Source organism: Pholcus phalangioides, unplaced genomic scaffold, assembly GCF_987345545.1.
Source record: "Pholcus phalangioides strain wild (caught in Gottingen) unplaced genomic scaffold, Ppha-v1.0 ptg000008l_1, whole genome shotgun sequence".
NCBI lineage: Eukaryota > Metazoa > Arthropoda > Arachnida > Araneae > Pholcidae > Pholcus > Pholcus phalangioides.
The window spans coordinates 37447325-37471907 of record NW_028301601.1 but is presented as its reverse complement, the minus strand read 5'-3'; the positions used below and the strand labels follow the sequence as shown (position 1 = coordinate 37471907).

Here is a 24583-nt window from a genome sequence, read left to right as displayed (position 1 = left end):
AAGTGCCTTACAGAGCCCCTTTAATGATCTCCAAATGTTTCGCAGATCCAAGTGCTCTGGAAATGTGTCCGGGCCGCTTAAGTGACCTGGAACTGTGCCACGCATCACTTAAATAATCTGAGAATGTGCCACAGGTAATTTGAGTGATGTAGAACTGCACTGGGGCCACTTAAGCGCTCTAAAACTACGTCACATGTCACTCAAGGGATCTCTAAATGTGTCACGGATCGCTTAAGTGTTCTGGAACTGTGTCCCGGGTCATTTAAGTGATCTGAAAATATGACATGGCCGCTTAGTTCATTTTTACAAAATTAGGTTCGAGGAGGGCAGGCTGCATCAGATAACCCCCAGGGGCTATATTTGGTCCGCGGGCCAAGAACCTTTATAAGAATTATCATTATACATATAGCTTAGAGGGTGGGTCCCAATGAATTTATTAAAGATAAGTTTTGAGTTCACAGCCTTCAAATAACATTGAAATTAAGAGAAATTGATTATAATAATGTATAAAGGTATTTTCTTCTGAAATTTCAATTAAAAAAATAAATTTTGATCGTGGGAGGGGGGCATGAACCCCCCTATGCCCCCCCCCCATGTACGTCTTTGATCCCACCAATATGCGTTAGGATTCAGAGGGGCAAAACTGATGACAAAATTTTGCTGACGGGGGGGGGGGGTCAAAAATAGCTACAAATTTGCATACGTAATACTTGAACGACCCCTTATTGATGCACTGTCAATCAACTGCTTCTACAAGGGGACACCAGTATCAATTTTGGTAAAAGACAATTTCAGGTTGTGGTGTCGCAAGGAGTTTCTGTCTAATAGGGTTGTGCATAAACGGAATAGCTTATCTCTGGAGTAGCGAATTCTAACACAATTGACAAGTTTAAACAAAAATAAAAAATACAATGAACATGTTGGGATAAATTAAACAGCTATCCATACTTAGATGAGACAAACCATAATTTTTCCTGGGCAATATGTATATTTATATTTTATCATAATTACTGGTTTTTTATTGCTTTTATTAGATTAATGTATTTTTATATAATTTAGATACATATTCAATATCCATATTTTTAATGGGCATCTTTTTTCACCTCGTTGGGCAATTTGTTTGTTGTGGTATTTGTATTCTAACAGCATTTTTCCAGTTCCAAAAAAATAGAAAACCCACTCTAATAAACAATAACCCTTTAAAGTGTTTAAATCAGGGGCATAGCCAGAAATTTCGTTCGGGGGGACCAAAGTGGTAGAACAATAGATTTGGCCATCTTTTTCCTTTTTTTCGGTAATTTTCTCACATTTCGGGGGGACCAGACCCTAAAGTCCTCCCCCCTATGCCCTTGGTTTAAATGATTGGGAACATACCTTTTTGCATGTGCAAGGAAAAAAAAATCCCCTTATTGTGAATAACCAAAAAACAATTCAGCAGGATACTACGCTCATCAGCTATTAATGATAGATGGGAGAAGCTTAAGGGTTAAATATTATAAGGGTTGAATTTAATCTCTAAAACCTTGATAAAAATTTGAATCTCAATGAGTAAAACCATAAATGAAAATATACTCACTTGCCGGTAATGATATCATTTCTAATTTGCAAGCACAGTTGATACCTGAACAATCAGAGAAATTGAATTAAAAATGAAAACTATAAGAAATTTAAACAGAATTATAATTACATTTTTACACCAATTGTAAAATAGAAAAACTCGTCTGATATTTAACTGTAAAAAAAGCCCCTCCTCACACGGGGAAACTAAAATTGAGTTCGAGTTGCCTCAATTTGAGAGTTGAGTTGACTTGAATGAGTTCAGTTGCCCGTTCCCCCTCTCCTACTCCCTATTAAAAATATTCAAAGCCCAGGAAACTGAGTAAAAACAGCACAGTCTATAGTACTCCTTCTTATCTTCCAGTACTCTCTTGTTAACTGGGATAAGAAAAATTGAGATTTATAAAAAATAAATGAAAATTGTTACAAAAAAAAAAAGTTAGTTTCTATTATAAAAGTGAAATTGCTACAGAATTTCAGCTCACAGGCAAATACACAATTTCTTTATTCAAATTGATATCATTTTCAAATGACAACAAAATGGTATAAAAAAAATATATTTTTTTAGTGTAATTTCATTTGTTTTGAGTGATTTCAATAGAAAAAAAAATTCGTTATAAAATAAAATGTAAAAATAAAATAAAATGTCTGTTTTTTCTTATTAAATATGCCTCTCAGTACGTATATGTTGGATTTATTATTATATTAGTTTAAGTATTGTCATGTAAGATTTTAAGTAGTGTCATGAGATGAAACCATGAAAGCTATGGTTCCGAGAGGCAAAAAATAAACTGTAGGCAAAACTAGAGACAAACAACACATGTGTGTGTGAATTCTTTACGTTTCAGGGAATGTGTGTGATATTCCCAGAATATTTCCACACACATAGATGTGTGTGACTTAAGTTACAGACATTCCAAGCAAGGTGGAAAATCGGGGAACATCCTCATAGAAAAAGTTGAAATGATGGGCCTGGTTCACCATTTCATTCAGTGGCATCAGAGCAGGGGGTGCTCAAGCACCCACAGTAATTTGTGGCATGGATCCTGGAGCACCCCCAGAATTGATTCAGAAATTAAAATTTCCAATATAAAACTAAAGACGAGCACCCACAGTTTCGAAACACTTCTGACAACCCTGATTTCATTATAATTTCAAAATAATATCAATTTAAATAAAGAAATTGTGTATTTACCCGTGAGCTGAAATTCTGTCGCAATTTCATTAAATGCTTTTTTGGTGGGCTCTTTTTAAATATCCTTTCAACTGATAATTATTTACTCAGGATGCTCTTCAATTTCCGAAACAAATTTTAAATTTGACGCTGGATCACTGCTCATCATCTAAACTCAAATGACGAAAATATGAAAAAATGCTAGACGGTTTTGCAACATAAGTTGGCATGCGTAGCATGCCAGTTGCCCAGTGACTGAGTCGTGTTAGATATTTCGTTGCCAATGTCCTCGCGTGAGGGCTTCTACAGCGATATACGTGTTTGTCTTCTGGATACGGTTTCTCTTATAAGTTGCCTGACTTTAGTTAGCTTCCGTGTGAGGAGGGCATTATGCAGAAGAAAGGCCACTACTTGCAATCAACTCCTCATACAAGTAAATCAGAGTTAAGAAAGGGGAATACTTGTTAAAAATAGATCAACTTGTGATTTAGGGATCAGGATTTTTAATGACACAAGGGATTTCCAGGAATAAATTAATCTCATAAAAACTATGTATAATTTAGTTTAACATGAGAGTGACAAATAAAACAAACCACGGTCTCAAGATAATCAATGCAAGCATAAATTATTTACGCCATATAAGAAAAAAAAATTAATGCACGGTTTACCTAGTGATATCTTCTTGAAGTTGAGCAGGATCTGGAGGATAAAACTTCACTTCGAAATTGAATACCCATGGTGAACCTTGAAACAGCAAGTAAAAAAAAAAGTATTTTATCACACATGCTCTCATCCCATGGTATGCATGCATTACATGAATATGTAATTTAAGTTTATTTCTTCGAGAAAACAAGAGTGGGTGACAATACATACTTTTTACTTGTTTTCCAATTCTCTTGTCAAGATTGAGCCAATTCTGGATGTAAGAGAGAGAAAGTCTATGTGTAAGTGTGTATTTTATTTGAAAACTTGGAAATCAATTTTGAGCAGACAGCTTATTCTGATAGTTTTATCATTAACTGGTCTGTCTTTATTCAGAAAATTACAAATAAAACCATTGTCAAATTTTTTGGGTGAACGAAATTCCCTAATTATTCATTCGATCATTTTCATCTGACCCGCCATTTTCTATACATGAAAGCTAGACTGGGAAAAACATTTCACTGCTGATTCTGAATGGCAGCATTAAATTTTTTCTGCATGCCTTGCTGAGAAGTTGGTGTGTTAACCCCTCAAGAAAGGGGGAATGATTTCCTGCAGCGGCTACGTAGTTTGCAGTCACCTAGTCCAGTGGTTCTCAACTTTGGACCATATGGCTCCCCCATCGTCCTGGAATATTTTTAGTAAGCCATGGGTGAAAATCAGATAAAAGGGAAGCCACAACAAGCGGTGAAGCAGGGCACCCCCACAGAGAGATGTGAAGAAAAAGTTTGCACGCGAAATATGATGGGGGAAAAAAATGTAACTACACTTTCAGAATGAAGCTGAGTTGGCCATGGAGCTAGAGCCATCTTAATCTTAACCCATGGGCATGGTTTGGAGTCCTCATGTCCCTGGTACTATGATTTTGGAGAGTAAATATGTAAGCTGCTACAGCTACTTCGAAGTAAGGACCCCAGAACACCACTTTGAATGGGAACCGCCAGAGTTGTGAGATGGTTATGCATATACCCCCCCCAAGAAGGAAGCTCACTGAACTCTAGTCCAGGGTTGGTGCGGACCAATACTGATGCGTTGGGAAGGTAGATTTATTGTGTAGGTTCGTTGAATTGTCCCGTATTTTCCAGACCTATTTTCTTCTTCTAGATTCATGCTTGGCCCAAGATAACAAAGATTGATCTTATTTATAAAATTTTTGTTCATTACAAATTTAATTTTGACTAAATTTGATAAGTAGAAAGAACCTTGCATCTTCATGAGGGTAAGGGACCCTGGGTAAGATCAGGGGCCATGAGAAAAAAATATGGTTATAAAAAAAGGAGCCATGGGCTAAAAAAAGTTGAGAACCATGGATCTAGTCAATATATGTCTATTGTATTTCTATTCTAGTTGAAGCTTTGAAAATTTAGAAAAGTCTATGTTTTTAATAATTTGGATGTGTTCATACAGTTTATCTCAAAGTGCTACTGAAATTTCTCAGACTCACATAAGTTTTTATGAAGAAAGATCATTTCTAATATTTTTCATCCTCACAAAAAAAAGTGTTGCACTCAAATAATATGAATTCAAGAATAATTCAGAACATAATGAAATGAGGGTTCGAAATTAAACCAAAAATCTGTCTCACCCTAATGTCTTCTTGGTCTCTGTAAGTGAGTCCAAAATAATCTTTTTCTAACAGGTTATTCAGCTCACATATTTTATCAAACAGCTCAACTCCTTTTGATTTTCGCTAAATAAATAAATATATCTATATAAGTTCAACATGTTAACACTTTGAAATGACAGAATACAAAAAAAAAAATTCTTTGACAAGTTGTGTTTTTAAGCTGGGACAGTTCTAATCTTTTGCAATGAAATTTAACTTTAACAAAACAAATGCATACCAGTTTTTCCATTTCAGAAAAACAATAGTTTCTCATAAAGTATCATATGTCTTTTCCACAAAAACGTATTACTCCTATGACTTCCATTCTCAGGAGGAAAAATTTTCAGCCCTCCCTCCTTTCAAAGCCAATTCACAGGTGTCTAAATTGTACCCGTAGCTTCTACCAATCATGCATCATATTTGTCTCCACATATATTTGAGCCTTTTTTTCCCACTTTATACAGTCAATGCTGCTTAATGTGATCACATTGGGACTTGGGGGTTTCCGATAACACTAACAGAATGATCACTATAAATAAAAAGAGTCCCATTTGCAAGTATAGTGACCATACATCCCGTTTGGTGGAATGGGACAATTGTTTTTCTGTCCTATATAATTGGTTGCAAAATGTTCAATCCCATTCCATTTTTTAAAAAAAATTCTGCTACAAAAGAGGATTTTTTTTCCTATGGGCTAAAATCCTGTACTTTCGTTATTCAGGTATTGTGAGGCTTTAGAATGGATTTGTCTAATATATATCACGAATTACTATATTTTTTTTAAATATACAAACGTTTCATAGATTCCGTGGAAAACTTTTTTGGAAAAAGAAATTCAAATCTAAAGATCAAGAACTTAGAGAAAGAGCTTTTTTTTTTGTCACACATTCGCCTTCACTAAAGGAAGGCCATTGCAAAAGGAGCTCCACACATACATGGATTGCAGCAAATACTTTATAGACTGATTAGGACATTAAGTACGGACATGTAAACAAAAGAAGGGGAAAGAGAACACAGTGTCCTTGCAGCCTGATAACGATAACTCATGGGGGGGGGGGAAGAGTTTGAAAATTATCTTCAGAATGCTCACAAAAAAAAAACCCTTTCAATGAAAAAAAAAGATAAACATTATACTATATAAGTTCTGATGACTAAAAACTATTTCCCTCCATGTTATGATATTGGTCTGTTCCATTTTCTTGCAAAAGTGATAACAATACCCAAATGATTACATTATCCATGATTCCAATAAGTGGCACATCAACTATATATTCAAAATCAGGATTCCAGCTCAAGGGTCGGGCAAGATTTTTATAATTTTTTTACTGTAAATTAATCATACAGGTGTCTAAAAAACCTTGCCTAGGGGCCTGCCAACGATCTCAGCCTGAAGACTTAGCTGCATGATAAGGGGGATAATGCTTGAAGTCATCAAAAATGTTTGTTTGCGAATAAAATTGTACAACTCTTGGAATGACAAAATTGGTTTGAAAAGAAAATATTTTTAAAAATAGTATGTTGTCATGAATGTAACAAAAAATATATCACTTTTTTGAACTGTAAATGAAATGTGTGTATGAAACATATGATAAAACATTGAGCATATTTCACATTCGCAATCACCAACCAAACAATCACCATATCGCTTTCACCATATTCATTTTTTATTATTTATTTCTGAATGAACAATAACTATATCACCAAACACTAACTTTGACCATATCACTATATTGCAATTTACTGCCATTAATGAGATGGGTTGGAAATGGAGGTGCTATCTATCGGTGGCACCTTCATTTCCAACCCATCTCATTAATGGAGGTGCTAACTATCGGTGGTTGCCTCAAGCTTGTTAGGGAATATTATAGTCTATATCCTCCCTCGGGTTTGAATCTGGGACAGTGATGGCAACCTTCAGGGTGGTTGATGAGCATTTTACCACCATGCCACTCGGATGCTGAATGAACAATAACTGGAAACATTTAAAATATAAAAGAGGGCTGGATTGGGAAATTATTTTCCATAGAATCATGTACGCACTCTAACAGGGTTGCCACCCCCGTGCATATCTTAAACCTTTTGAAAGGAAAAGAGGATGAAACTGGTTAACCTGTTAATAAAAGGGCAAAAAGTATAATGGACTACAGTAATATAGAAGATAAAAAATAATAACAATAAAATGGCCTTATAAAACAGCAATCATAACTGAAAAGTCATAATGTCATTGTTTTTCATGTCCATCAAGAAAAGGTGATTAAAAAAATCCAAACAAAGGCGAAACTATAATGCAAGAAGTTCATACTTAATTATTTTAGTATTCTACAAACTATATGTAAATAGAACAAAAAAATGCTAAATACTCACATCAATTTCGGTTTCATAGTCTGAGTTATCAAGCATTCGAACTCTGCAAAGTGCCATTTTTGCTTTTCCAACTGATGATACACTTCTCGCCTTTGGAGAGCTTGTGGATGAGTCTGCTTCATTTTCTTGGGTGCCCCCTCCTCCTCCACCTCCTTCATTAGTAGCTTTTTGATCCTCCGGGTCCCCTTTTTCTTCTGCCATGGTTGTGCTATATACAGCACTTTCTATAGGCAAAATACAGATTTTTAAAAACTCTCCTCTGAGGTAGGCAATCAGTTGTTATAGTTTAACAAATACCCATGGCAATAAAGAATACAGTGATAGGTAATATTATTAATAATATTTTTATACCAATGAATAAGTACACTGATAAACACCAGCAGCAGCAGCATTTGGAATAAAACCGCAAATGAACTTTTTTGGAAGCATTTGCAATTTAACAAGAACCACCTCGTTTTTGTAATGCCGATTCAATCATCCATAGCATTCCTCTTTTTTTTCTTCTTAGATCGAGCAAAGGAATAGCATGATGTTCCTTCCATTATTTTTTAGGAGAAAATTCAAAATTTGTCAGAGAAAAACCTTGAAAATTTTAAAGTGAAGAAATGAGAAATTAACATCAATAGAACCAGAGCTTGTTTCTCGCATGGACAAAGCAAAGAAATTTTCAGGGTTCCGCAAACTGACTGCCTTTTGTGTTATAGATATAGCCCACACATCCCTCTCCATGCCTCTGACTCAAATAACACTATTTTCAGCCACCTCATTGGGCATTTTGCCTTGAGGCCTATTATAACCCTGTATTTGTATAAAAGGAAGGGGGGGGGGGACAAAAATTCATATTTGCCCAAGTCCTGAACCTGGACCTTGAGCAGGACAAAAATTTGTTTTGCTACACCCAGGGCTGACACACAGGTTGTACCACAGGCGCTCACAAAGAGGGATTTTTTTTCGTAAAGAAGAACAGTTCAAATTTTTTTCGATAGAGGGCAATGCACGAATGTCCAGCAGTAGTGATTGGCCACTGTGGTGGTGGAGTGGTAATAGTGACCATAGGCGTACATGTAATTTTCTAGGGGTTTCAGATTTTTCCCTTCTGGGGGTGGGGGGAAGGCTTAAGTTTTTTCCTGCAAAATAAGTTAACACTATAATGTTGGGTCAATGGGGGGGGGGGCGGGGGTTTAGAACCCCAAAATTCCCCTTTGCATATGCCAATGATAGCGAAAGACTTGAATCGCGAGGTCCTGGGCTTGAACCCCACTGGCACCACAGAGGTGGTCGGCTGAAGTTGGTTTTCTGTAATTTCCCAACTTTAAGGCGTAAATGTGAGCCGATCTCCCCGTTAAAAAGAGCAACAGGCTTACAACTGTAAAGCCAGATATGGCTTTACCCCAGGCCGTGCCCGGGTGGGCTCATGCGTTAAGACAACACTATCTACAGCCGGTGATTTTTGGCTGAGGTAAAACAACTTCACCAATAGCGCTTTATATATCAATATCTACATCACAATGAAAACCTTATGTAAGCGGCAGTAACAGGAAAATTCAGAGAAATGAGCTTTTGATTGTACACCCTGTATTTCATAGTACACTGATTTGCATATTTCCAGTGATTTGCCTTCATGTAATATTCTGACAAAAATTTTAATTTTTTTTCTGTGACAAAAAGAAATTTGAGAGAATAATTTTTCACAAACCACATTCAAATACGCCAATTCCTTCAATTTTTATGAAATTTTACGAATTTATGGGACACCCTGTACTTTCATGGAAAGCACAATACAGTCTATTAACTTTTCAAAAATAAATGTCAAATTTATGGTCTTGCTAATTTGTATTTTATGAAGCGGCCGAAAAACGGACCAGAATTTCATGTGTACAGACCACAGCTCTCTAAACTTGGACAAACTTTAAAACCTAAGTTAGAGCACTACAATTCCATTATTGTCTGTTATTTCACCTCTAAGGCGCTACCACCACCATCTTTCCGGGTCATCTCTCCTGAGGGCCGGTGATATTATTCGCGAAGCGACCTGGCCTAAATAAAAAAAAGTAAAACTCATGGGCAGAGATAGTGAAAGGTGTGGGTGGGGGAAAGGATTGTTATCTCTTCTCCCACCCCCCCAGCGTCAAAAGTGGAGCCAACTGATCTATTGGATATATATGAACTGACATCATCATCATCATGTCCCACACACTTTCAAGTCTATCTCCGCCTACTGGAAAACTTGATAAATTTTCGATGAGATGGAGACCAACTGTATCATGATAATACAGTATATGGTGTCCCTTAAATTTGTAAATACAGTGAAACTCCTCTAAGACGGCCACTCGGCGTTCCAAAAAAAAGTGGCCGTCTGCGGAGGTGACCGCCGAATAGGGGTTGTATGACAGGAAAAGCACATTTCAGGGAGTGTGTCAAAATAACGGTTTTCAATGTCACAAAAAAAAAAAATCTTTTGCCCAATTTACTTACAATGCCCACAAAACAGATACATATACAGTGGAATCTCGCTACAACGATACTCGATGTTAAAAGTTTTCTCGATACAACGATATCCTTTACTATGATAAACCCCTCTATAACAATATTTTTAGGATGATTTCGAAATCGCAACAACTTTTATTATTTTTATTTATTTTTCGCTCGAAATATCCTTCAGTACATTTTTTAACTCGTCCTCGGAAGAACTGAAACATGTGACACATCTAATAATATCGGTGTTGGGCATCCCCTAATCACCGAAAGTGTTCGGTATATATTTTTTTTTTCTTCAAACCGAGCACAACTCAGGTCTATTGCCATAGGCAATTTACTACCTAGTGAGTTGTGCCGGAAGTGTAAGTGCGTGTACCTAACAGTCTGAGTGCGTATCTGGTGTTGTGTATGATTTCAGTGCTGCCATCTATATCTCAGAAGTGAAGTGAGTGATGTGTAGTGACTGAATATTTGTACTGTTTGTAGGACTGTTGCTCTCTCTTAGGAAAGTTGCCAACAGCAGCATAAATTTGATCACACGTGGTAATTTTGACTGTCTATTTAAAAATAATTCCTATACAAAGATATTTTTTTCTTGGTTCGGTATCATTATGTATATCGAGGTTTCACTGTATCTTATGCAGAACTTGAAATATCAGATCATTCGATAAATTCCTTAATCTGTATTATCTGGGATCTGTTCTGTTTTTATATCAAGTACTGTACATGTTCTTTCATCACATTTCTTTTACTCCCACACTGTTTTTCTACTGAATCTCTGAAGAAAGTATCCTCAAAGCCGAAACTTCTACATCCTTCACTTATTCAGTAAAGACCAAAATAACTTTTCCGCAGACTACATCCAAATACGCTAATTCCGTAAATTTTTATGAATTTTTAACTATTTAAGAATTTATGGGACACCCTGCGTATAAAAATAGCACAGCATTATAATGGAATTTTCTCAAATGAAAAAAATTGTTATTCATTGCTTTGACTTGCCCTTGATGTTGCTTTTCTTTTGTTTATAAGTTAGGATCAAGTTGATAACCTTTGAAAAAAATTTAATAAACTCCGACCTGTACATATACATATATGTCATTGATCCAATGAGATCATTCTACTTGTAGGATGTCACAAGAACCTTTGATTAAAGTCTGAAGAAAAGCAGCGACCATTTATTTGATCATCCAGTAAAAGCTGGTCTAGGATAATCTGTAGGGAATTTTTCGTGATATCTCTCCAACGAGGGCAAATCGGGAGCGGTCTGGAAGTAACGAAGAAAAAATAAAGCAGAAAAAACTGCAGAAGATTGAGGAAAAACAGAAGCGCGAAAAGCAATGAAATTTTCGAGTAATGGGCAAAATGCCCGAGACAAGTGGGCCGATTTCCAAGATTTTAGGTCATCATCTTCAAGAGAATAACTTTTTTTTTTCGAAGACAGAAAACGCGACCTGAGCCCACAGATGAGCGGACTTTTGACTCGAATAGATGCAATAAGCCCAGAAGTTCGCAGTTTTATTCACATTCTAAAAAAAGTAACTCACTCGAAAAAAAACCCGCTAAACCCAAGAAAATACATATCTAGTATTTATTGAGACTTGAATTTCATTGCACTCATTCAACACCCCCTATAGATAAGATATCTTATACAGTAGATCCCACTTGTAACGTTTTTCCGTCATAAAAACCATTGTATGAGGGAAAACACTTTATACAGGAAAACTGGATGAGTATTAAAGTGTTGGGAACCACGAAAATGAATCGTACTAAATGGGAAACGTTCTAAGTGGAACGTTATAAGCGGGGGACGCAATGTATATATGTTACGGTAAATGTGATAAAGGCCGTTATTACACAAAACAGCCGGTTATTATGCATAGTACCTAAGCATCGTGGGTAAATTTGATAAATTTCCCTAAATTTATCACTATTACCGGCGATTACGTATAATACCCAAGCATCGCGTCGTTGGTATACACGATAAATCGTACATCATGATATACTATACATGCTAATTCATACATGTAGATACTATAGTAAATTTATTACATCGGGTACGATAGTAAAATTTGTTGTCATTATATTGGGGTACGACTATATTCATCACACATACTAGGCTCGTTTGGAATTTTTTTCATATATTTATCAAATTCACCAATTACTTTTGGATATTATGTATATTCGCCAGTAAGTGTGATAAATTTATCAAACTTACCAAGATGATTGGTAAGTATGCATATTAACCGGATAATTATATACAGTAACCGATTTATCAGATTTACCGTAACATATACTAACCTTAACCTTATCTATGGAGGTATTGGTTCATGAACCAACTATGTTAACTAACCAGGACTGTCCGATATGACAGAATAATCAATTTATTTTCTTTCACATATACGTTTTTTTTCCCTTAATTAAAATTCATGTTCATAAACGCAAATGAGGACGTCAAACAAGCGTTTGCGAAAAAAAACCCCCTTCAGAATAAAATGCTGCTACAATAAAATGACCAATGAAGATTTTCATTATAATGCCTGTCTTTGAATAGTTTGTACACTGAACGGTGGTAGCTAACACTTCTACATTGCTATCAGTTAGAGCTAATCCGATTAATTAGATAATCGGGGACAATTAATCGATTCATTGTTATTCTCAATCAAATTTTAGTTGAGCTAATTCGACGATCACAATTCAATTAAAAATTTTAATTAAAAGATAGTAAATTGACTTGATTCATTTGACGAAATCGACAGTATTCATGTTCAGAAAGCAGATGTTTTTTCAGGGGAAAACGGAAAAATTCAAGTAAAGACAACTTAACAAAATTCGACAAATATCGCATATTGAACTGCGGGTGGACTTGATAACTTACATCTCTTTCTATATTTGTTCACATCTAGCAAATACGTGCGTAAAATCAATATAACATATTCTTGTAGCATCAATTTAGTATTATACAGGGTGGTAACTATCGACCGCCCAATAATTTTTTTTACACACGTGATTCTTTATGAAAAACTAATACAGAAAAGTGTTTTCAGTTTTTTGATCTGACCCATAATTAATGAGTTATAACGCTTTAAAAATTGATGACGTAACTTAAAAATCCGGCCAAATTCACCAAACGTATAACTTGACATTTTTGACAATGTTAAAAATGCATTAACCCTGCTATACAGGAAACGAGATGTATAAAAACCGGTTTTTTTTCTCGCACTTTTCAGGAAAGAGAAAAAAGAAACATTTTACAAGTCAATCAGAATATCTTCTTTGCATCTTTACAAAAGTTATAGATAAGCGTGAGTCATTTTTGTTTCATTCTCCAGAAAGGACTGCGGCTATTTATTTATTTTTTGTTACAATTTCTAATTTGATGCCATTCAACATACAAGAATATTGTAACATGTATATATTTTAGTGCCTAATATAAGGATAATATATATTATTATCCTTATATTAGGTGCGTACCACGAATCAGCCTTGCAAGCAGCAAGTTTATACAGTCAACGGTATCCAAAGCGAAAGCACCCCCGGACTCACATCGCGAGGACCTGGGTTCAAACCCCATCGTCACCGCAATGGTGATTCGCTGAAGTTGTGGTTCCTAACTTCGAAGAGCAAATGCGAGCCGATCTCCCGTTAAAAAGTCTCACCAAAGATAGCAGCAAAAGGCTCATTGCACTTCACTTATAATTTGAAATATAGATGACAGCATTGAAAGGTCAGACAACACTAGATATTCAATCAGACTGTCAGGCACAACAGTCACATTTTTCCGGCAATTCCTCTTACCGAACTATCCATAAAATTTGTTGAGAGTGATGAAGCTATTCTTCAAAATTATTTTTTCAAATAATACTGGCTCTAATAACTACCATAAAACTAAACGTTTGTGAATAGATTAAAATAGCCAAATTTTAGGCCTGAAAAAAAACACCACATTTTTGTTTCCAAAGGAAATTTTAATGGTTTTAGGATATATTGGTGCTGCCGATTCCAAAACTGCTTTTGGTTTTGTCGAATTGGCTCCAGTTTTCGAGATAATGCATCGGTATCAATATTTCAACATACTCTGCAGTCACAAATTTTTGCGTGAAAATTTCTCTTTCAACTTTTTATTTACTTTCCTATTTTATAGAACACACTATCACATTTATATCATTACCGAGCGGTGTGATCACATCCCCCCCCCTCCCATAAATCCGCGCTCTGCTTATGGCATTACCATTGAAATTCAACTTTCATTCCAACTCAAAAAGTAGAGCCGATCAACCCAATGTCAGATTCAGAATCAAGTGAAAGCACCCTAAAATCACTGAATTATCCTTGAAAACAAAAGCAGTGTTGAACAGCGTAATCAATAGAAAAATTCGAAACCAAAAATTATTTTGAGTACGTCAATTCGTAACATAATAAGTTGTATTAAAAGTTTCTGATTGAATCGTTATTTTATTGTTCGCATCAGTCACATCTTCGTCAAGATACCATTTTTACATCCTGCACTGAAGCTTTTTATGCGTAACAGTTTCGATGAAAGTTAAAAAAAACCCGAAAAATATTGCCGTTTTATTGATCAATATGTAATCTGATTAAAACGACAACGTAAAATAACGATCACGCAGTAAATATGTACACACTGTATACACCTCCCCTCAAATACTACTACATGGAGAGAAAAAGTGCCAATCGTGAAGGAAGAAGGCTGTGTGAACTTGGCTTCTATATATATATAATTGGATTGAATATTTCAGTTAATTTTCAAGAAGTTAAAACCCGTTACTGGCGGAGAAATGTACTTTCGTTCGGAGTTTGACCGTTAGAAAAAAAATTGCGCGTCACAAAATTTCGAAAGATTATAAACTCAATATTTTTCCGATCCAAAAAAAACACTTTCCTATATTAGTTTTTCACAAGGAATCCCGTGTGTAATTATTTGGCCGTCGATAGTTACCAATCCGTATAGTTAACAATACCATGTACGTTACAAATAGTTAGCATTCGGAAAATATCCGATTAAAGTTGAATTAATCAGTCGATCACTAATCGATTAAAAAATCATGACTAACTAGTTAAAAACACGGAGACAACTAGGGGAGCGCAGCCGGCTCTGGTGCCCCGAACCAGAAAGGGGGGGGGGGCCCAAAATGCGTGCTTGCCTCGGCTGACTAGGCAGCTAGCGGCAACCCTAAATACATAACACCAACTACCATGCATAATGTTTCTCCTATATATAGATAGACTAGTAAGTACATCTAGGAGAATTTTAACATACAGGGCAAATGCCTTACTCGCCCTTGCATAAATCGGCCCGAAAATCAGAGACGTCTGTCGAAATATAATACATACCGAATGCATCTTCGTTTTAATCATTTTTATTAGTACTTATAAGAATGATTATTTAAGTCTTTTATTAGACACACAAATGAAAATTAGCTGATCGCGCGCAGGAAAAATTGAGATCTCGCAACTATCTCTGATACAAAACGACTTACTTTGGAGTCAGGAAACATTCGTCAAAAATAAAAAAAAACGTAAGAGATATTTCACTTAATAAAAATCAGCTCATAATCTACCATACGAAACGAAGGAAGAAACCGTTGATTTGGTTCGGTCCGTTTGAATAAAAAAAAATCATTGCATTTCATGTTGAGTAATCAACTCATCCACCAAAGACGTTCTAACTGCAAGACTTGCATAAATATTAGGTCTGATGTAGACCGACTATTAGGCTGAATGGAATTGTTTTATCGCAATCAGCTGGGGGAAAATAAAAGCTGTTTCAGCCGAATAATTACAATAACAGTAGAACGACCACATCAGGGGAAACAACTATAATAATTTCTTTTACATATCTAAAGAAACTCGTATGTTCGGGCTGACGAACATTGGGGTGTGAACTTGCATTTGAAATGACCTAGTAAAAATCAAAATAGGACTTGGGGATTTCATTCATGTAACACATTTACAGAAGGGTGCCACAATAAATTTACTAGAACTAAAAATAATGTCCAATATGATCACAATTTCGAAATTGTAGAACACAACAGTGAATCTAGAGTTGAATCTTATTCGAGAAATAACCTGGTCCGTATTTGGTTGTCTTGCCCTTCCTCCTTTAGGCATCGTATCCGACTGACGCTTGCTCATATGCATATAAAAGAATTTCCACGTGAAATAAATTAATCTCTCATAAGAAGAGTGTACATTTGACATTGGCCGTGTATGCATTTTTCCAAAGGGACGCGAGATGCAATTTCATTAATATTTCACGTTATGACATGCAAAAACCAATATAATTTTCAAATGCAGAATTTTGGAAGCACGTGATTGAATACATGCATTACGAAGCGAAATGATGTGATGCATGTGATTACCCTGATAATTTATGAATACGATTTCAAAAATCTCTGGTTGATTCGAGAATGAGATCTATCAGATTACTGATCACGTCCACATTCATAACCACATCCAGTGGTGCATATGAATGTGTGAAATGGGTCTGGCGAGTCTGCAGTTCAAATGTATTTGACCCAGATTCATCCAACACTGGGTTTTCTTCCGTCACAATGGGTTCCACCCCGCCAGTTGCGTAAGCACCCGGCACTTGCGTTTCCTAGGCCACACCAGACTGGAGACATTCACAGTGCTGCCAGGTTATCCGTCGTTGTGGGAGGAGATATCGATCCAAAACCGGCGCAGCGGCTTCTTCCTACCGCCCACCAATATGATGGTGGGCCCACAGTTCTCTGAAACATTTCCTTTCTAAAAAAAAGCTGGAGAAAAATACACGGTGCGAAACACATTGTAGATAAGAATAGACTGGGGTAAAAGCCCCTCGACCCTCCAGAGAGAAAAAGATATGGTCACGTACCAGAAAATTTTCCGCGTAAATTTTTGGGAGCGGTAAAGTTCAAATTAACTGATCGATAGTTTTTGAAGGAAACATTTTCGGTGACTTGGAAACTGTTTAAAGCAAAATACGAAAGAGTTAAACCCAGTGTTCAACTTTTTTAAAGCGGTGAACCCGTGAATGTTAAACAATTTCGCGAACCGGCGGAAATGTGGGAAATAACTTGAGAATAAAAAAATAGAAATAATAAATAGGATGAATTTTTTATTTTGCGGACCGACAAAAAAAAAATAATAAATCGGAGAAATGATTTACGGACCGGCGAAAATAAATAGATGAGTGAAACAATTTATGCACCAAACGGCAAAAAAAAAAAAAAAAAATGAATAAGTGAGAGAAATGATTCACGGACTGGAGAAAAAATACATGGGAGAAATAATTTGTGTGCTGGGAAAAAAAGGAAATAATTCAGACCTTCTAACGGCCAAGGGTGCGAACATAGTGCACGCTGGTTTCCGATTCCACGAGTTGTCGCCGACTGGCAGAATCGGAAACCAGCGTGCACTATGTTCGTACCCCCAAGGCAGAAATAAAAACTGATATACACGAAGTGATCGGTTTTTACTTCATCGGGAATGACATATTTATAGATAGTTCCAAGAACCAACACACAAACAATTCATGCCACAAGAAACTCAAGAAAAGCAAAACTAGCCCTTGTAATGCCCTGATTAGTCAAAACTAGATTGTAAATTCCAATTATAATATATATACTCACATAAATCGTCTTCAAATCACAGCTTCAGAGAAGCCACGTTTCGGAGAACGGTTGCGGCGAAGAAAAATATGGACGGCAAGCCTAGAGAAAATAGAAATGATAGTTTAAACTCGTGCCTCAATCACGTTCAGATCAATGAAACCTCAAAAAATATATTAGAAAAAAATTATTCACCAAAAAAAAAACCAACAAAAAAAAACATGCAATTTCGCAGGGGGGAAATAAAACACGCATTGAATTCACTTTTTTCCCGTACCTATTTTGTATACTGAAATTAGAACCAGCAGCAGTACAGGAAATCGCTACTATAAATTATGAAATCCCCATAAAAAAAAATTGTCCGAAAAATTTAAATTTCTTGAACTGCAAAACTGAATATATGAAAATATAAAAATACAATCGAAAGAAAAAGACAACGTTTTCAGGTGATTTATAACGAAAGCCACCTTTTTGGGCATTTTTCCTGTTGTGGCCTTGTATTTGTATTTGTAAGTGATGTAACGTAATTTAATGATTCGAATAAGGCGATCATGTTTATGAGCAAAATCAGACATCCAAAAGTTGTTTTTCTGGCAATCAAAGAGCATGATTAAAAAAAGGGAAAAATCCTGATAGTGATGTACTAAATTAGAAAAATCAGCAATCATTACAAATGCTAATTTCATCCATCCATGAAACCCATCGAACATGATTTGAAATTGAAACACTTTCCCGCAGTTCAAAATAAAGTAGGTTTGATTAAAGTGGATCCCGCTTATAACCTTTTTCAAAAAACAGCCATGAAAAAAAGTTGTTTAAGGGAAAACGCTTTAAACGGGATTTCTAAATAAGAATTACTAACCACGGAAATAAGTCGTCTTAGCGGGAAAACGCTATAAGCGGGAACGTTATAAGCGGGATCAACTGTAATCACAAGCGCATATCGCAAATTTGATCGACTAGAATGTCAGTATCATAAATATTCATTTGTTTGTGAAGAGAGAGGTAAGCTCATCTCAAAGACGGGAAAAACGTGGTATGGGAAGTCAAGCAGAAGTAAAGTAAAATCGCGAGGTAGATGAGGAAAACAATATGGGGAAGGGGGGGGGATTCCCACAACACTTTTTTTCATTAAACGTTGACAATATTTTCAATGTTCAGATCATGAAGTGCATTCGAATTTTTTAAAGAAAGGAACGTAAAATTTTCTCGTTTGCGCGATTATTACTGCATTGCAGATGCGAATTTAAATGTCCTGACTGATTCATAATCACCGAGCCGAAACCACTGAAGCTATAAATATGAAATTAGCGCAGTAGTTTTATTTTATCATGTAGAGACTCACAAACAAGGGATTTTTTAAAATTCAACACCTAAAGGAGTCATAAGAGGAGAATTTTCAGATTACCAAATCCACGCGAGCGAAGCCACAGGTAACAGCTAATTTAATATAAAAGTTGCTACGTCAAAAAATAACATTTATAGTGAACTGAAAATAACATCTTTGAAGTGCTACTGTTTTACAGGAAATATATTAATTCAACTGAAATACATATAAGAATATCGATAGTTAAGAATACAGCAGGGCTTGACAAATCCCAGGCGATAGGTCGACTATAAAATCGGAAATTGGAATTTTCTGTCTTACTAAATTGGAGTCTATGAATGACACTAAATTTCGTCTCGGGAAAAAACCATTTAGGACCGTTTTTCTTGTAATTGGAACCATTCTTGGCTCCTAAGAAATTTGGCTGGTGCTAAAAATTTTTTCGATTTGTCAAGCCCTGAAATACAGAATCATCGAATCTGATTTTTATTTACTGCACTGCCTGGTTAAAAAATGATTCGCACAACAATCTTTGTTGGATCACCATCAACACGAATTGAACACGCGCATTCGTCGTGGTCATGCAATATTTCAACATTCATCCAGAAGCAGCAGCAAACACCTCTATAATAAATCCGACATAGCTCTCAATTGGATTTAGGCAGATACTTGATCTATTACATTCCGGGTGCTGTCTGGATCAACGTTTCTTAACTTGTTTTCGCCCGTGTGGCCTTGTCTTGCCTAGAGTCTAGCATCCTCATCAAGGAGTGAGACCCTTTCTATAATATACAGTATTATATTGGTTTTGTCAGTAAAATTTATAGCGAACAAAAAGTTTGTAAATGAGATCGGTCTCTGGGCTAGAGCTCAGTGAGCTTCCCTCTTGTCCTAGTTCTATTCGGGGCCGTCTCAATATCATGGGTCTCCTGGGAAATTTGATATTCTGTATGAGAGACTCATACTTAGCTGAAAGTAATGGCTTACATATTTACTACTTACGCTCGAAAATAATTAGAACCAAATCTCATAAGGTGGGCTCCTTATATGGACATGAGACGTCCCGGAATATAATGCAGTTTATGGTTTTACTTTTTAGATTCTGAAAGTAGTCATTTTCGTCACAATAATTTCATTTAAAAGCTTTTTTTTTTACATCGAAATTTTTTCCCCTCAGCTCTCTGTGGCTTCTTTAATTAACTGTCACGGCTCTTCTTCCATTTATTTTTTACCGTGGCTTCCTTAACATATCCCAGTATCACAAGGAAGGGCCATATGGCCCCCCGGGTGAGAATCACTGATCTGGATGATTCAAATTTTGAAGAAGTGGTTGAAAGAACGTGAAACAAATATACTGTATTTTAGAATCGTCCAAGTTGGAAAATGCTATCGTCCTCACATAAGAAACTCGTAACCACATGGTTATTGAGTATTACAAAATATTCTGCAGCCTTCATTTCATCGCCAAATTTCGTTCAGAGAACAGAAACAGCCCAAAATCACATTTCCTCCCTCGCGCAGTAGATTAAGGAAAATATGCGACAAATGCAGGAATTCATGGCGATGGTTCATCACTTACTAAACATAAAAGACTATCTTTCCACGTTAATAACAAATACGTTTTTGATCATCTTTTACATGCGTCTTTCAAAGTGCAGCTGAAAAACCTAATTACATAATAAGGGAATTTGAAAAGGTTGAAAAGGCCTGAAAAAGAAATTCTTTTAGCAAACAAGTTTCAGCCAAAGCCGTAATTAATTTTTTTGGAATGAAATCTAGAATTAGGAAAAACAATTAATTTAATCTACTTCACTTTCAGTTTGCTTCAAATCAGGCAATGAATGCACAGAAATGGAGTTGAAAAAATAAAAACGGATCACACAAATTAGAGGTACGTACACAGCAAAAAGAAAAAATGCTTTCATTATCTGCGTAGAATAAAAAATTCCGAAGAGCAGTAATTTTCCAGGTATTTGAGCATAAAAAAAATAATTAGCTTAAACGAATTCCATCGTAGCTTCTCCTTCAACACCTTCTATCTACCACCCCCCCCCCCCATGATAGTTATATAATTTTACATTCCTCTACAGATGTGATCAACCGTAATATAGATTTATGGATTTTTTTCCCACACAAATAAAACTTCGGCGGGGGGGGGGGGAGACAAAAATATACATGTATTAAAAAAGGAAACACTTCGCACCTTCATAATGGATGAAAAAAAAACAACAAAAAAACAAATCAAGCGTTAAAATCATCAACATGTGGTAACGTCTAAAGTTAGAGGGGCGAGAATAAAAAAAGTGGGAGGGGCGGCACACACTGACATTTCCAGAAAAACCTCTCGCCGTGCAAATCAAGCTGTTGTTCCGCTGCATCGAGCAGAAAAAGAAAAAGGGGTTAAGGTTATGGGCATGAAATTAACAGGAGAGAACAACGAATCTTTGTACCCGGGACTCTTCTTCCAATAGAAGAAGGATGAGGTCAAAACCTCACCGGCGAAATGTTCCTCAAACTGGTTGAAAAATTGCGGAGGCAGCAGATCGGAGAGAGGAATGACCAGCAGGGCTCTGGAAAAAGAAAAGAGCAAACGGATGAGCAATGAAATAATACAGGTAGGACTAGTTTCCACACGAGACCACATACTCATCACGTATGCAGCGGAGGGGAACTTCTTTGAATTCAAGCAGATTTGACGAAGTAGGAAAAAAAAAAAATCTATGGATGTTTCCTCCAGAGAAATAAATGAATAAACATGAAGTTCATGAGTATTACATGGATACACAATGCAGATTTATGCCATTTTCTTCTTCTTCACTAAACTTGTTGTGAGCAGTTATTTATCTGTATACTTGTAGCGAATATTGACTGGCGCCCACGTCCTATTGGCGTCTATTGACTGCGTTAAGAACACCGGTTGCTCGATATGGCTCAAAAGCCCGACAGTGAAATTGTACAATCCACATACAGTCAAATCTCGTTAGGCCCCTTTCACACGGAGCGGATGCGGGTCCGCATACCCTTTCAAACGAGCGCTGAAGATGCGGGCGATTCGTCCGCATCTTCAGCGCTCGTTTCGAATTTCGTTAGTTCGAATTTCGTAAGTTCGAAATTCGTGCATAAAAACTGTTTTTTCGCAATTTTTGCAATTATTTTTCTCCTTCACCCCTGATTCAGTGCCCATAGGCAGCCTAGAGGCATTCTTTGGTGGTTTTTATCATTGAGCCTAAAGATGCCTCTATTCTGATCCTCACAAGTAGTCGATGGGAGAAAATATCTTAAAATATTTTCAAAAAATTTTGAAAAAAAATCTGTCTTTTCGGAAAAATAGGAAAGAAAATTCCAAAAACACATCCAATGTTCGAAAAATCCAATCCAAAAACATCCAAAACATTCGATGTTCCAAAAAAAAAAAAAAAAAATTCAGCAAATATCAAAGAATTTGCAAGTATGAAAAAAAAGGGGGGGGGGGGACTTTCAAAATGTCTGTGCTTAGAAATATTCACATCACAATTCTGTCTTAGGCTGGGATTACACTATAAAAGTTTTGTAAAAGCTCTTTGATAAAACGTGAAAAATTCAACCATTAAGATCACCGGTTGCATTTGCTTGAATGCAACCGATGCGCCTATTGGTTGAATTTTTTAACTTTTATAAAAGATCTTTTACAAAACTTTATAGTATAATCCCGGCCTCAAGTACGGATTACACTATGAAAATTTTATAATAATTCTTTTAAAAAAGCAACTAATAAAATTATCGGTTGCACTTGCAATTTATTAGTTGCTTTTTTCAAGTTTTATAAAATAACTTTCATAAACCTTTTAGAGTGAAATCCCATCCTTAGATTATTCATTTCTGAAATATAAAATTTCATTTTTTCAGTTTATAGACTAAATATTGAGTAAAATAAACTTGTAGGTATTCGGGGGGAACCACCAAAAATATTCAAGCGCTAGGGTCTTCAAACGTCTTAATCCGGCTCTGAGTGAACACCGTACGTGGATAACGTTGTTTAATAAAAGTATTTTTTTTAAAGTTTAAAAAAATTAAAAGATTAAAAATTTAAAAACATAACAAATATTTAAAATAATATTTCAGATATTTATGTTTTTAAATAATTTTAAAAATTTAAAAAGAAAAAAATTAAAATTTTTAAATTAAATTTAAAAGTTATTAAAGTATGTAGTCAATTAAATATTCGTAATGAACAGAACGGCTTATAGTTTTGGTCCCGTCAGTGGCCGTTGTTGACAAGTTTTATTGTATAAAATTGTGAAATATGGACAAAAGGCAGTTGAAGTTGCTATATCTCCATCTCAGAAGGAAACGAAGGGATAGACGTATGTAGGTACATTATATTAATGAGCAGGGACCATCATATGGTGTTTTTAAGGGTATTTATGGCAAATAATTAAAAAAATTCCGTGAAAAATCACCTTCAAAAAGTAGCCAAAGATGCGGACGAATTCGCTCCGCATCCGCATCGTCTGAATAGCCCCGAATAAACCTATTGTCAAAACTTCTATGTGCGGATGCGGAGCCCGCACTTAGGTTTTGACACATGCGGACGACGTCCGGACCCGCATGAACATTTCCTAGGTGCGGAGATTTTTCGGCTCGTCTGAAAGGCGCAGTATATTCCAATTGTTAAAACTTCTTCCGGACCCGCATCCGCATCCGCGTCCGCTCCGTGTGAAAGGGCCCTTCACCCGGATAACGCCTCACTCCGCTTCCCGAGTCACTTTTTTGGAAATCCCATTGTCCTGTGTTATTAAATGTTATTAAACTCCTGATAATGCGTCGCCCCACTCCGCTTAAGGAGTAACTTTTTGTTCAGCGAAAAATAAATATTTTACTAATCAATACACCTATTTTACTACGAACCCATAAATATGTTATTGTTATGTACCATGTTCTAAAAGAATTAAACCGCCATACAAGACGATAATACTTTGGTTTTCCTAAGCATGCGGAAAAACTTGTGAATTTTTAAAAATCCAAAAAGGTACTATTTTGTGTTGTTCAAATGCGTAATTACGTGTAGCAAATAAATATTACTTGATTAATAAAAACATAAAAACTCGAGTAATTAATTTTCATGTTTGAACAACAATTTTTTTGAATATACAGTCGAATACCGTTATAGTGAAAACCTCGTTTTAACGAAAACATTTCTAATCCCCAAATAAGTTTACATAGGAACAATTGAAAAACCTGAAATTCCTTTATAACAAAATTTCGTTATAACGGGATTCGGCTATATATAAAGTAATAACGTGATGAATGCATCTATAGGGAGACGAATCAGCGCGGTCATGACATACTCCGTTTACGAGATCTTTTTTTTCACTCTGTCATATTTTTGGTCTTCCAAGAGTGACTTTTTAACGAGGTTTGACTGTACAATTTGTCTGCCAGAACAACCTCTCCTTTGAAAACCGACCATTCTCAGGGTTGTCCATTTAATAGAGGCTATAAATTAACAATAAAAAATTATTCTCAGCATTGGAAGTAGTGTGATGCACTGAAATATCCAGTACTTGCCACTGTCTGGTCACGCGGGAATCGCGATGACCTTGCATCGCAAGTAAGGATTAACGTTTCCGGGTTTTTCCAAAGCCTCATATATACTACTATCCAGGAGGCTTTGTCTAGTCTCCTCCTCCTCCAGGAAAAACCCAGTCTATCTAAGAGGTTTTTCTTGAGAGAGAGATTGGCAACGTTCGAGACGTTTTTTTATATCGTCGGAAGCACTCCCA

At 36.0% G+C, this 24583-nt stretch overlaps 1 protein-coding gene across 10 annotated transcripts in view; it reads right to left on the bottom strand.

Annotated features, from left to right (window-relative positions):
* LOC149084240 (uncharacterized) overlaps positions 1 to 24583 on the bottom strand; it is a 114245-nt gene that overhangs the window by 31847 nt on the left and 57815 nt on the right. For all 10 annotated transcript variants that reach the window (XM_089234590.1, XM_089234593.1, XM_089234589.1 and 7 more), the window contains 6 exons: positions 17516 to 17596; positions 7404 to 7627; positions 5019 to 5123; positions 3605 to 3647; positions 3400 to 3475; positions 1577 to 1621 (listed from right to left, as the gene is read on the bottom strand). In XM_089234590.1, the coding sequence (XP_089090716.1) occupies positions 1577 to 1621; positions 3400 to 3475; positions 3605 to 3647; positions 5019 to 5123; positions 7404 to 7604 (470 nt within the window). In that variant the 5' untranslated portion in view covers positions 7605 to 7627; positions 17516 to 17596. The remainder of the gene's footprint in view (positions 1 to 1576; positions 1622 to 3399; positions 3476 to 3604; positions 3648 to 5018; positions 5124 to 7403; positions 7628 to 17515; positions 17597 to 24583) is intronic.